The following is a 13,656-nucleotide window of genomic DNA, read 5'->3' as shown; positions in this document are numbered from 1 at the left end:
ATTCTGATCCCTCGTAGACTTCTTGTTTGTATCTGTTTTTGTTCTTTGTTACATAAATATGAGGTTTATACATAAAATTCTGACTGTGTAATATAGGGCTAATGAGTCACAGATGGAAAGATGCTGGCACATTACCATCTAATAACATTTTAAACTCATATTCCGTAGTAAAACAAAAGCAAATTGTACACATCTGTTTTCCAACTTGTAGCATTTCTGAATTTGTGTAGAGCCCATGCTTAAAGGACTTTTACTCAGGGAGAAGAAAAAAGAGGATACAGGTCACCTTGAAACTACCCAGCCACTTAATCGCCTTATCGGAAAGGATTTGGCAAAGGGATCCGACTTCCTCTGCTTTGCTTCCTGAGGAGCCCCAGCTCTAAAGAATGAGAATCGAAGGCATTAGGGCTGAAAAGAAAGTCTCATGCTACAAGCATCGTTTTATTGATTTTGTTAAAAAGAAAAATATATCCCTAGTAAGGGGAAAATAAAGGAGACAATGTACCCAAACTAGTAAAATTGAAACACTAGAAATTTTCTGGCCTTTCCTAAAAATATTCTCAAAATAGATTTGGGTGGGAAGAGGAGGACAGGGAGGAGGAGGGAACGCAGGAAGGCAGCTCGGATCGCCGTGATGGTGGTTGATTTTGTTTGTATGGTGAACATGTTCTGCATGAAAAAAAATGGAGCAAAAGGCTCCCATATCACGTGTTGTTGCAAAAGATGTAGAACAAAGGCAGGATTTCTCTCTCAGACCCACCCAATCGGTACCGCCTGTAGGGCCGCCTGAGTACAGTTAGTGAAGTACAGGACTCTAGCGCAGTCTCCCCCGTGCTCCTGGGTTAAGGAATTCAAAACCACTTTTCTGCTTCAAGGGGTTGTGCGAACTGTCAAGTTCTTTGGGAAAAGGTACGTGACAGAAGTAATTACTACGGAGTGTGACCATAACTCCCCCTGACATGAAATACCCATGTTATAAGAGACAGATTTCCATCTACCACCTCTGCAGGAATTCCTGAAACAGGAAAGACCTGAGAATCATCAGATGATTCAGGAGGGGAATTCTGATATGTGGGTGGTAAGACTGCTTTGTGAGGCGTACTGCATTTATGCTGAGGAATACTTCTGATCCGACTGCAAAATTCTGTTCATGACTGTCCAAAAAGGAATTAATGCACATATTGTATGTCCTGTGTTGTAGATTCAACAGAATATCCATAGAGGGAAATTGAAGTGTTGTTTTCATAACAGTGTCTGTAGTTATCTCCAGTTTGTACTAACAATTTGTACCTAAGATTCCAGACATGTTGAGAGTGTATCCTGCGATGTATTGTGCCTGCCACAAGGAGCAGTTACATGGGTTCTCAACCTGGCATTCCCTTTAAGGAATGGCTCACTTGGGAGCCTCGTGTGTCTGATATAGTTTATGGCAGGTCAAGCAAGGCAAGACTTAGAGCTGGGACAGGGTGATTTTTAGGTACATGCTTGTTTTGTTTGTCCACCAGTGAAATGTCTGTGTGACGTTTTGTGTCGTGTTTTGGTGCTGTGCCCTGTCCGTAGGGTCTGCCAGGCTTCCCCACAGTCGCTGCCCTGCACAGTAATCAGATCCTCACCGTCAAGGTTTGTGCTTGGCACCCATGCCTACTGTCAGAGCCCGCAATCAGCATAAGGGTGAGCAAGAACAGCTAAACTGGCCTGCCGAGTCCTGCCGCTCCCTCTCATCAAACGTACCAGCTCCTTGGGTTCTTGGACCTCATGTGCATCCATGGGGTCAAATATATATGAAGGAGACTCTGGAGCATATGAGAGAGTAAAGATATTGAAGTCGAGCAAGGACAGTGGGCAGAGGCAGGCACGACTCTGGACAGTGCCGGGCCTGGAGGGGCACATGAGTATGCTTTGCAAAGCTCTAAGTATGTCCCAATCAATTGAGTCACCCAGAGGACTCTGGACTTCGGCATCAACAAAATGGCAGTCGCGTTCATGCCACATTATGCTGGTTGACAAGTCTGACGGAAATGAACTGGCGCTTTGTCTGAGGACTTTCTGCTCGGAGTGCAGAGTGCAGGTGGCTAGGGCTTACCTGCCCCTCTAGTATACCGCCTTAGAAAGGCCCAACCCCCCGGCAAAACGATGGGATTCCAAAAAAGGTCCACCCTAACTACAAATCTGGTCTCACCATCCTGGTTCAGGGTCACATTTCTCTCATCCAGAGCCCGAGGGTCTGATGTCAGACACAAGTGCCAGTTCTGTTTTATTTAATGGTCATTATAACTCTAATGCGTATATCTTTATTTCTTTCTTGGGGCCTTCTGATGTCTATTCTTCAACTCTCTCACCTCTGAACTTCAACCTTTGACCTCACCTGACTGATCAGATGGTGTTTCCTAAAATCAATCATGGGTTTCTCTCTGCTGATCAGCAGCTCATTAAACGCCGCTTGATTAAGGTAGTGCTTATTCTTGCTCAAGTCTGATTTCTTCTTTGCATTCAGTTATTACTCTGTATGCTGTTGCTTTACCATGGATCTCCCTTGGGTGGGGGTGGGGGTGGAAGGGTATTTATTTGGCAATATCTTAGAACAAAATTATGTTTAGTGAGCTGCATTTGTTTGAAATGTAGATGGAAGTACCAAAATAAAAGGTATAGAGAGCCTGTCTAAATTTTTTAATTAAGAAAAAAGTCTTTTTTAAAAATTAGTTATATCCAGTAATAGACCCAGTTTCTAAGGTCTCTAGCTTTGGTAATGTATAAATTGTTATAAAGCATGACAAAAGGCTTGTATGCTTAATTTTATAGGTTATGAAATTGTAAACATTGTCCGATTTCAAATGCAGCCACTTTATTAAGGTGGATATAGCATTGTCATGAATAAAGTTATGCAACGGCTTTATACCAGCTCTGAATCGAGGGATAAGAGACACAGCATTTCCAAGAGCTGAGAGTGCTGGTTCCTGAGCTGCTTGGTTTTAATAGCTCCACTCAGCTCCTCAGCATGAATATTTATTTGACCCCTGCTGGCAGGCAAATCGCCTACAGGCTTCATGCTTCTGCTTGCTCTGGTTCTTTCATGGTGTAAATGTGAATTAGATAATGCAAATTTAAAGTGTTGAAAAGAAGACCTAGGTCTTTATCCTCCGTGGTCATGGTTGGTCTGTCCCCCTCTCCATTGTAGGGTGACCAAGGACAAGCTGGGCCCCCAGGCCCGCCTGGCCCTCCAGGCCCAAGAGGGCCTCCTGGGGACACGGGGAAAGATGGCCCCCGAGGAATGCCAGGAGAGCCCGTGAGTACCTTTTTGGGTCCCTTGTTCTCACAGGTTTGGTTTTGCGTTAAGGGCTGAGGATTGGGATAGAGTGGGGTGGGGGAGGGATTAGAAGGTCGAGTGGAGTGGGTTGATGGACGGGGGAAGCTAGGAAAGCCCCCAAGCAGGGCACTGCCAGCCAGGCTTCTGCTGTACCACTCAATCCCGGGGAACCATGCAACCACAAGGACCTGGGGAGACAGCTAAACCGGTGTTCAGGTAAGCTTCCGAGTCTGATTGGAGAACCTGATGTCACTCGTGTCCTGACTCCACAGAGTTCCTCAGTGCCTTTGGTTTAACAGGGAGACTAGCTTGAAACAGTAGGTGGGGGATTAATAACATTTTCCAAAAACCGATAGCAGAGACAATCAAGTCCCATATGATTTATGGAGAGTAAAGAATTTAAATGTTTCTAATATTTAATCTCTTATAAATAACTTGACTGAAAAAATTGATAAAATAGTAAAATTAATGGTTAAAACATCAGTGGGTCTGGTTTGAATATTATTTGTCCTTTGTATATGAAGCTTATTAATGGAAATGATTTAAAAGTGAGCTGTTACTCCAATAATTTAATTTTAAAAAATAAAAGCGATCTCAACACTTAGATCTAAGTACTAAGTACTTAGTGTCAAGTGTCAATATATAGCAGCACAGGACACTAGATAAATGGTTCGCTTTGATAGCGACAACCCAGCAATTTATTTATTTATTTATTTATTTTAAATATATTTTTTTATTGCTTAAATTATTACAAAGAGTATTACATATTTCTCCTTTTTTTCCCCCGCCCTTGACAATCCCCTGGCCTCCCCTACCCCCCAGTGTCTTATGTCCATTTGTTATGCTTATATGCATGCATACAAGTCCTTTGACAACCCAGCAATTTAAATAAATATGTGGAAAAGGGCAAACAAATTTTACACTTATATTATGAGGTTAGAATTTGAAATTCAGGTTTATTGATGAATTAAATTGTTTATTTAATGTATTGCTTTAACTTTTAAAAAATATATGTATTTTTATTGATTTCAGAGAGGAAGAGAGAGAGAGAAAGAGAGAGAGAAACATCAGTGATGAGAGCGAATCATTGTTTAGCTGCCTCTTGCTGGGGATGGAGCCCACAACTGGGCATGTGCCCTGACCAGGAATCAAACCATGATCTCTTGGTTCCTAGGCCAATACTCAACCACTAAGCCATACTAATTGAGCAAGTGTATTACTTTAACTTTAATAACTATTTTCATTCGTGTTTTCATAGTATAAAAGTAATACAGAAACTATCCATAATGTAGAAAATTTTGAAAATAAAGACAACCATAAAGAAAAAAATCATCCATGCTCATTGTTTTGGTATATTTTATTTTTTATTCATATATTATGGCTTTTTTTTTTGTCCTTCAAAAAAAATTCTGTTTGTAAGAATATAGGGTACTTTAAAACTTTTCTGAGACAACTTTCTGTAAGCCCACTTCCTTTTCTGAAAGCTGCTGTTAATTTGTCATATGAAATGAGGAATTAATTTGTAACATATGATTTAGGATTGCTTTAACTGAATCATCAGAGAGAGTAGCTTCACCCTAAACTGTCTAATGTTTCCCCTTTTCTTGGGTTGATATCTCAAAAGATAAAAAAAGGTAGCTTTAGGGATATTTAGAGCTCTCCAATTGATTGCTGGTTTCCAACAAGATACAGTGTCTTCTCAAGTAAGAAGTATAGTTAAGACTCTTTTGATGGGACAGAATTAGTCAGATCATTGGGTATTATATACTGTACAGAAAATTTAAAGCATAAATTACTTTCAAGAAATAAGATAAATTAATGTATGACATTTTGTAAACCATCCAAATATTATGTCAGTCTTTAAAGTTTAAGTGAATATAGTTTATTCATCTAAGTAAGAAATGGAACTTTTAATACAAAGGTATAATTATTTTTAATTCCACAAATATAATTTGAACTGGATTTATAATCTCAGAGTTGATTTTTATATACTCTCTTAACCAGTGGAAAAAGATTTTATAAAAATAAACTGAGAACTACTTATTATTAAAGTCCAACCACATCTATATGTACTGGCATTACAATCATGTTTTTCAAAAAACATAACTGTCATTATAATAATATAATAAAACATGATATAATATAATAAAACATGTATGAATCTGAGTATTAAAAAATTATGACAGTGGTGTAATATGGCAGACAATGTTATTTTAATATATGCTGTCATTTTAATAAAGCATGTTACTTCAGCCATCATTAATCCAGGATAATTAAAATTTAAAATCAATCTCTGCTCCTTTTCTTATTTAACTCCTGCACTAAGAGCAGTTGTCTCTGTGTTGAATATGTGGGAGTCCTGAATTCTCACAAAGAGGACCATGTCATCATCTTATGTCCTTATAAGCAGGAAATAATAATTAATAATATATTACTGTAATTGCAATTAAATAAATGAGATATGGCTGTAATTACAATTAAATCTTTTTCTAGGACTACTTAATGACTTATATAATCACTCCTACTAATTTTATTTAGAATATATTCTTGGCATAATCTTAAATCTCTATCATAATCTAGACTCACTTTATTATATCCTAAAATGTTTATAGAATACATTTGAAGAAAGAATGTTAGCTTTCTTTCCATTGCATTGGGTTTGCATTTCTCTATTTAGCTTGAAGTATATTTGACATTCATACACCCCAGTGGGTACTGTAAAAAGGGAAAAATATATATTGAAATTGTTTTTAAATATTTATAGCACTAATAAAATTATCACTATTCTTTTTTAAGGGTGAACCAGGGAACCCAGGAAAACAAGGCTCAATGGCAAGTATTTCAATTTGTCTTTTACTTTAAATTCTATATATTTTCATAAAATTTCTATAAAAAGTAATGGAAGTCTATTCAAAACTGTTGTCATATTGTGTGTAACAAATATATCTGTCATGTAACCTATAACAAAAAGAGTGAAAGTTAGTACAAGTTAAAAACTAATATGGCGTTTTGCACGGTAAGCATCACAAGACAACACATGTACAGAACTGACAGGAGAGGAAGAGGAAAGGTCCAGGTGGGAGGAGTGAAAGAGACACTTAGGAAGGGCAAAGGGCAGAATTTGTTTTAAGCAGCTCTGCTATAAGGGAGATTAAATATAGGGATATAACTATTAGCTTAAATAAAGTGAGTTTTGAAAGGGATCGGGTGAGACTAAGTGTGAAGTAGTATAGGCAACATTTCATAGTGACTCAAGAAGTTCTTTGTTGAAGGGCTTCACCCAGAGAGAAGCCGTTGTGTCTCTTGATCCCGGTCATTAAAAAAGATCATGAAATGATTCCACATGGACTCGCCCGTAGACACGCAGGGTCAGTTCCTCAGGATTGTTTATCCTTTGTCAGTGGGAGAAGTTTGGGCAGCTTGCTGAGCCCACCTCTCCCTGTTTCTCTCCCCTGTCCCTGGAGCCATCTTTCTGACCAATTTTATGACATGAACTGTATGGGGGAACACAGGTTGACAATCTAACAACCCACGTTCCACAGGACAGCTGTGTCTCACTGCATTGTCCTGGACGCAGTGATCACAGTGAGCTCGATCCTGTTCATTCTGTGGAATGTGTGACATGCAGCACGCAGGTGTTCAGGGTACAAAATTTATTTGTAAAAAAATATTAGCTAAGGGCTCGTGAAACCGATGCACAGACACAGGACAGTCAGTCAAGAATTAAAACAAATGTGTGAAGGGGTTAAAGGTCAAAATCTTATCCCTGCACAGGATGCTTTCAACAGCCCTCGTGGGAAGAAACTCACCAAAGAGTGGTCATTCATAGCAGTGGTGTAGCTGCCTTTGAAACATCACTGGTGAAATGAAAGCCCCCTGGGGCTGAAACTGACCCTTCACCTGGAAATTCTCTGTTCCTGACCTATGATATTAAGATCGGTATTTGATATAGATAATGTGTGTGTGGGGTGGGGAGGTGGATACTATATTGGATTCTTTTTAAAGAGAATAAAATGAAACAACAACAGAAGACCATATATAAAAATTAAACAAAACATTTGTCATCTGTGGTAACTTTGCATACAAGAGCAGCATTAGCTGTCAGGGTTATAGAGTCACAGGAGGTGAAGGATTCTTGGAAAACTACAATATAAATTTTGAAATTGCTTTAGGCAATTGAATGCACCTGTGATTTCTATCCTGGATAATGGTCAAAACATATTCCTCCCAGACCTTCTTACATTGAAGGCTCCTTGGGACTCTTGGGAGCCTTGTTTGTTCCCAGGTGTGCACATCTTACTCAGATTTTTATCATTACCTTTGGCTTTCTACCCCGATGTCCAGCGCAGTATCCTGATATACAAAGTTCTAAAAGAAAAATGGATATTCAAAAATATTACAACCTTATCCTCCTTAAAGTCGTATATTCTCTCTAGATTATACTATGTGAATAACAATGGAATCTCATTTCCCTATAATTTCTAGCTTAATATTATTAAATATACATGTTGCACCTAAAATTATCTTAGTGTGCTGCAATTTCCCATTTCTTATAGCAACTTTTGAGATGAAGATAATCCTGGGTTTTTAAAAAAATATTTTTAATTCATTTCAGAGAGGAAAGGAGAGGGAGAGAGAGATAGAAACATCAATGATGAGAGAATCATTGATCGGCTGCCTCCTGCATCCCCCACACTGGGGATCTAGTCTGCAATCCAGGCATGTGCCCTGACTGGGAATCAAACCATGATGTCCTAGTTCATAGGTTGATGCGCAATCACTGAGCCATGCCGGATGGGCATGGGGTTTTTTTTCTATAAGCTATTTTTCTGTTTTTAAACTCTTCAGATTTAGTTCATGTTCTCATTTTTAAAATGAAGCTAAGAAACTTCATTAAATCACAAATGTTTAAAGATGTGTGATGTAAGGATCTTCTAAAGTGCATTGTACTGTTTTTCAAAATATAAAATTCTTTTTTAACCAAAAACCTCTATACCAAGCATGTCAAACTCAAAGGCTAACACGGGCGAAATAAACAGGGTTTAAGTTATTAGTGAACATTGTAGTTCTTTATTAATAATTATGTATAACAGGATATTGTAAAAATTAAGTTGTGAAATTTTTATTAAAACATTTCTTACATACCATTATATTGGCTGGGCCGCAAAAATATTCGTTGAGGGTCGCATGCATCCTGCAGGTCGCGAGTCTGACATGCTTATTCTACACTATACGTAAGGAAAAGTAGACAAATCTGAAGTCTAGATCTCAGTGAATTTTCACAGTGAACATAACTGTACAACCAAAAATCAGGTCAAGAAATAGAATGTTATCCCCCCTCACACTCCAGTTGCCACCCCTTCTTCCCAAATTTTACCACTATTCTGCCTTCTGCCACCATAGATTAGTTTTGCCTGCATTTGAATTTTACATTTCTAGAAGCATACAGTATGTACACTTCTGTGTCTGGCTTCTTTCGTTCAACATTGTATTTGTGAGATCATCCACCTCTGTTTTAATAGCCTTCACATCTGGTTAAAAAAAAAATGGAGGAAGAACCTTACTTCCTTGACTACCCCGTTAAAATGCATCACTCAAAGAGCAGTAAATGAATGAATGAATAGTCTGTCTGACCTTGGGCAAATCACTTAACCTCTCAATTTCTCATCTGTAAAGAAAGGATAATAATACCCTGTCTGCCTTCCTTTTAAGGTTGCCAAAGACAAATGCAATAAATTAGAGGAAAGTACTTTAAACTGCATAATGAAGAATATATGAGTATGTTATTATTATTATCACTCAGTTGTTCCCTCTAGAGTAAATTACAGGTGAGCGTGGATTTATATAACAGATGCATTCCTGTAAAGTTCTGTATGAATCAGATTTTCATAAATCAACATATCTTATATGTGCTGAGGAATTTTGCTACATAAAGCAATCCTATTCGGAATTTTTTTGTAAAGTAATATATAATCTCTTAATTCTTCTTCCCAGCAAACTGAATTTTTATATCTTATATTGGCTTAACTTGAAATATTTATGATTTTAAAATCTATCATTTTTTCAAACCACTATTTATGTTTGTTAAGTTAAATAGCACCTGTGTATATTAAACAATCTCAAAAAAGAGGAGAAGTACTAAAAATATAATAGCAGTTTTCATGAGGAGAAAAATTTCCTTAGAAAGTTTCTCTCTTCTTTTAAATAGTGGTGTGTGTGTTTTGACTCAAAGTCTGGTAAGCAAAAAGGTACATTGCAACCGGAGTTCTGGCTTCAAAATCACTTAGGAGTGTATGACTGTAGTCTGTGATCCTTTTTACGGACCTATAACATGTGGACAAATTCCCATTTTACCTATCTCAGTGGGTTATGGCAAGAAGCAAGTAAAATAATAATAATAATATGAAAAGGATTTATGGCTACAAAGATGCCATAAATGAAAAGTATTGCAGTTAAAAGTCCAGTGATAACACTTGACACACAGGAAGACCATTCTATGAAATGTAAGGGCTAAGGACAGTGTGGTTATAGTCATCAGTGAAATCACAGTGTGTCAGATACTGCGATGATCATGCAACTTACTCCTTTTGTCCTGTTTGTTGTCATTGTATTTGGCCTTCTCCCATGTATCACATCACCTTACATTACCAACTTTTCACAACACTGCCCAGCTCATCCTTTAGCTAAAGTAAGGAAAGACAACAAATACAACTGTTCTTTGCTTTTCACACAACCCAGTACATTTTTTGGTGTGTGTTGTGCAGGGCGTGTTTGCTTAAATGAGAGTTTTGAGAAGCACAGGAGAATTGTTAAAATTTTTAAATGTCCCTGATGATGCAATGAAAAAGCTAGGAACAATCTAAAATTAGCTCTTACAAAACTGTTTATGAGCGTGTCAGGTGGGGAATTTGTTTTCCTGATCCAAGCTATATATTTTATATTACAAAAATAATCATCTGAAGATTAACAGCTTCTCTGGTAGAATGAAGAAGACCTGCTGCTCAGGCGGCTCCACATTTATTTAATCCTGCTGTGCATCTATTCTGTAAACATGACCTTTGGGTTTTCCGAGAAGTTCAGGATGAGATTTTAAAAGACAGAATCTTGAGCTAAAATAAGTTGGACTGCATCTGAATAAAGAGAAAACTGCTCTAGCTCATAAGACTATACCCGAGCATCAAAGAAAGGACTGACCACAATTACAAGTGCTCAAGTTCTGAACCCTCACGGGAGTGGCCTTTATTTTTCAGTTCTTCAGAAGTTTCAATGGTTGTTAAAATAGTACTTTTTAAGGTATCTTCCTTTTGGTATTCTCACTGTTGCTTTTGACAAATGTAGTAGAAGTTCTTTAAAGCATAAAAGGTGGTTGGTACACACACACACACACACACACACACACACACCAACTGGTCCCAGTTTCCTGGGAATTGTTTTTTTTTATCCAAAGTGTCTATAGCCAAGGTTTTATAGACCAAATTATTTTCCCTACTCTGAAACTCTTTCTTCATTTCTCTCCCTCACCCCAAATATATGCAAACTCCATAGCATATCCATTCATCTCTTTTTGAATTATACTAGTAAGAGTACTTAAAATGTCATTCGTTGGGCCCTGATGTCTCAGCATTCAAAATCCAGAAAATTTTTGCTGTTATTGTCCCTTAAAGTGAAATTTGGACTGTTTCAGGTATTTTCATTTATTTCAATTTTGCCTGTAAAGACATTTAATACATTTGGGTCAAGTGAATACATACAATGCTTTTGAATTAGTTAATAACATAAGCATAAATAATTGCATCTGCTCCATTTGAAATAAAATTGCAATAGCCAGTATGTGAATACTTACTCTAAATATATTCAGCTGTGATGCAATGCTCTCCCACAGATTTGATAAGACTCCCCATTCTACTTCATTGTCCTTGCTCTGCCGGCCATCTTGAGCAGCAGCAGGATGGCCGACGTCGGAGACAACAGCAGGCTTCTCTTCCTGACTTTAATCTGGCAAAGAAAGCAAAACCTCAAACCTTCAGATCACAAATTACAAACATGACCCAAATCATCTTAGCATATTTAGTCATTAGACTAGATGTTCACAATAAGCTGTTGTGTGGTAAAACCGTGTGTTCCTAAGTTGCGCACACTGCTGGCTGGGGTGGCTTAGGAGCCGTTCTAATGCTCTATTATTCTCACTCAATCTGCTTGTCCATGAAGTGCTGGTACGTGTAAATGGCACGCTGACAGGGCACTGCCCACCTCCAGATCTGCTGGATGCTTTTGTCCAGAGCCTGTAATGCTGAGTTTTCCAAATGGACCGAGAGAAAGTAGACAAGTAATGCCTTCTTCTGGTTCTGTCCCACTGCCCAAAGTTGTCCAGCTGAGGGGAATTCACTCCGTGTGAGTGGATTTCTCTAGGGGTGTCTAGAGGTCACTTTAGTGTGGTAATAGACGGGAACATCTGACTTTGCGTTAAGCTGGTTCGGTCTCCTAGAAACAGAAGGTCAGTTGTTGGGGGAACATGTTCAGTCGTGATTTATGAACACAATCAAGAAACATTAAGTATGAAGAGATAGTCTAAAAGGCCAAAGACATGACTGTAGTCTTCTCTTTCTCATTCTGTTTTTCTTCACTACCTCTGGACTGTAAATCTATTTTTCACTATGTTGCACAATTCCAGTTAAAGGTCTAATAGGCCCTATCCTCATGGACCAATTAAGATTTCTAGGCCTAAGACTCCTCATCTATAAAAGTGGCGAGACTAAATGATATCTGGACCCACTTCCAGCTCTAAAGTCCTGTCCTCCTGTTTTCATTATTAATGCACAGACACACATTACATAGTCATTTACTCTTGTTATATATCATGGAATTCTGTAAATAGATTCAGTGAGCAACAGTCATATAGTATATTTTAATGGAAGAAAATCTTAAAAATTGTCTCCTCTGTTATCATTTATTTTAACTTTAGAATCCAACCTACTGTAGCTAAACTAGTATAAAATATACCGGTCATCTTGTATGAGGACATTAATGAAATTAACTGCTTTTACCAAATTCTCATATCTTATCATTAGATTAAGAAGAAACTTTAAAATAAAGTTGTGCCTTACATCTGCAGATTAAAGGCAAATGTACAAATTTTAGGGCAAACATATAAATGGAAATCCTTATACAATATGTCTAAATACTAAAAAGGTATAATCCAAACTAATAAACTGCTAAGTAAGTACGCTCTATCCTCTAACCTTCATGATATATCCGTACATTGACTTGGAAAGTTCAAATGCAGAGTTGTTGCCCTTCTTGGAGATCCAAGCCAAAATGTGGCAGCATTCTGGATGAGGAGAGCTGGTACCCAGCCCAGCTCCTGGCCCCAGCCTGCTCCCTTTCTCTCCCACACCTCCCCCATCCCTTAACTTGATAAGACTCAAGCTCTCACACGTAGGCATTCTGGGATGCACACAAGATCCAACTCCAGCCACACACCTCAAAATACCCGCCTCTTTGCCCCTTTCTCCAGCTCATTATTGTGCACACCAGTGGTGTGGTTCACCTCCGGAAGAACAGACCAGAGAAAGAGGCAACTCACAGTCTTTGAACTGAACTCCAGTCCTTGGGGCAGAGAACTCCAGGGTTCTTAGTACTCAAAGCAAAGTCTAAGGTCAGGGGGTCAGCTACCACATGAGGAGGAGTGAGCCAGAAAAGAGCTCTCTAAAGCATGGGCCCCAAAGAAGGAGCCCTCCTGCCCAAGGCTAATGGCAATACAGAGTCTCTGTCTGAATGGAGTAAAAAAAAAAAAAAAAAAAGACTTCTGCCTTAGTCACTTCCTTTGAGAAAACTTCACACACACTCACTCACTCACACACATTCACCCTCCCCCAAGCAAAGCTGGAAACTGTCTTCTCCTCCACAGCATTTATCACGCCATATAATAATTGTGCTTGGTACTTAGTGCTTCAATAAACTGAATGAGTGATAAGAATCAGTGAATTAATAAATCAGGTGCTGATGCAAAAGAAGTAGATTTATATTTTTCTTTCAACCAATGTCATTGCATGTCAGGACTAAGATTAAACAGGATAAATCCAACAGAATTATTGCAATGCTGCTATTTCTCCTGCATCTTCATATAGTCATTCATGTATTATAGATTTCTTGGAGTACATGTGTGTTTGTGGATATGCATGGTGTAATGAAAAGACTGATTTTCATGAGGACAGTGATATTTGTATCAATTTCTCATCACACTGTGTGGCTATTTTTAAAGTAGAGTGTAAAAGACAGAAGAAATCTTAGGAATAATCTAGTTTATCACTTCATTGATAAAAAAAAAAAAAGAACAGCATCAGAGTGAATAA

General features: G+C 38.2%; 1 protein-coding gene across 1 annotated transcript in view; it reads left to right on the top strand.

The window, feature by feature from the left end:
* COL25A1 (collagen type XXV alpha 1 chain) overlaps window positions 1–13,656 on the top strand; it is a 502,347-nt gene that overhangs the window by 374,545 nt on the left and 114,146 nt on the right. Inside the window, exons 8-10 of the mRNA XM_070433581.1 lie at window positions 1,561–1,620; window positions 3,176–3,283; window positions 6,101–6,136. Coding sequence (XP_070289682.1) covers window positions 1,561–1,620; window positions 3,176–3,283; window positions 6,101–6,136 — 204 coding nt within the window. The remainder of the gene's footprint in view (window positions 1–1,560; window positions 1,621–3,175; window positions 3,284–6,100; window positions 6,137–13,656) is intronic.

Source organism: Myotis yumanensis, unplaced genomic scaffold, assembly GCF_028538775.1.
Source record: "Myotis yumanensis isolate MYYU_CA2020_CCGP unplaced genomic scaffold, mMyoYum1.0.hap1 SCAF_1, whole genome shotgun sequence".
NCBI lineage: Eukaryota > Metazoa > Chordata > Mammalia > Chiroptera > Vespertilionidae > Myotis > Myotis yumanensis.
Note: the sequence above shows the minus strand (reverse complement) of the source record. Positions and strands in the feature narration are given on the sequence as shown.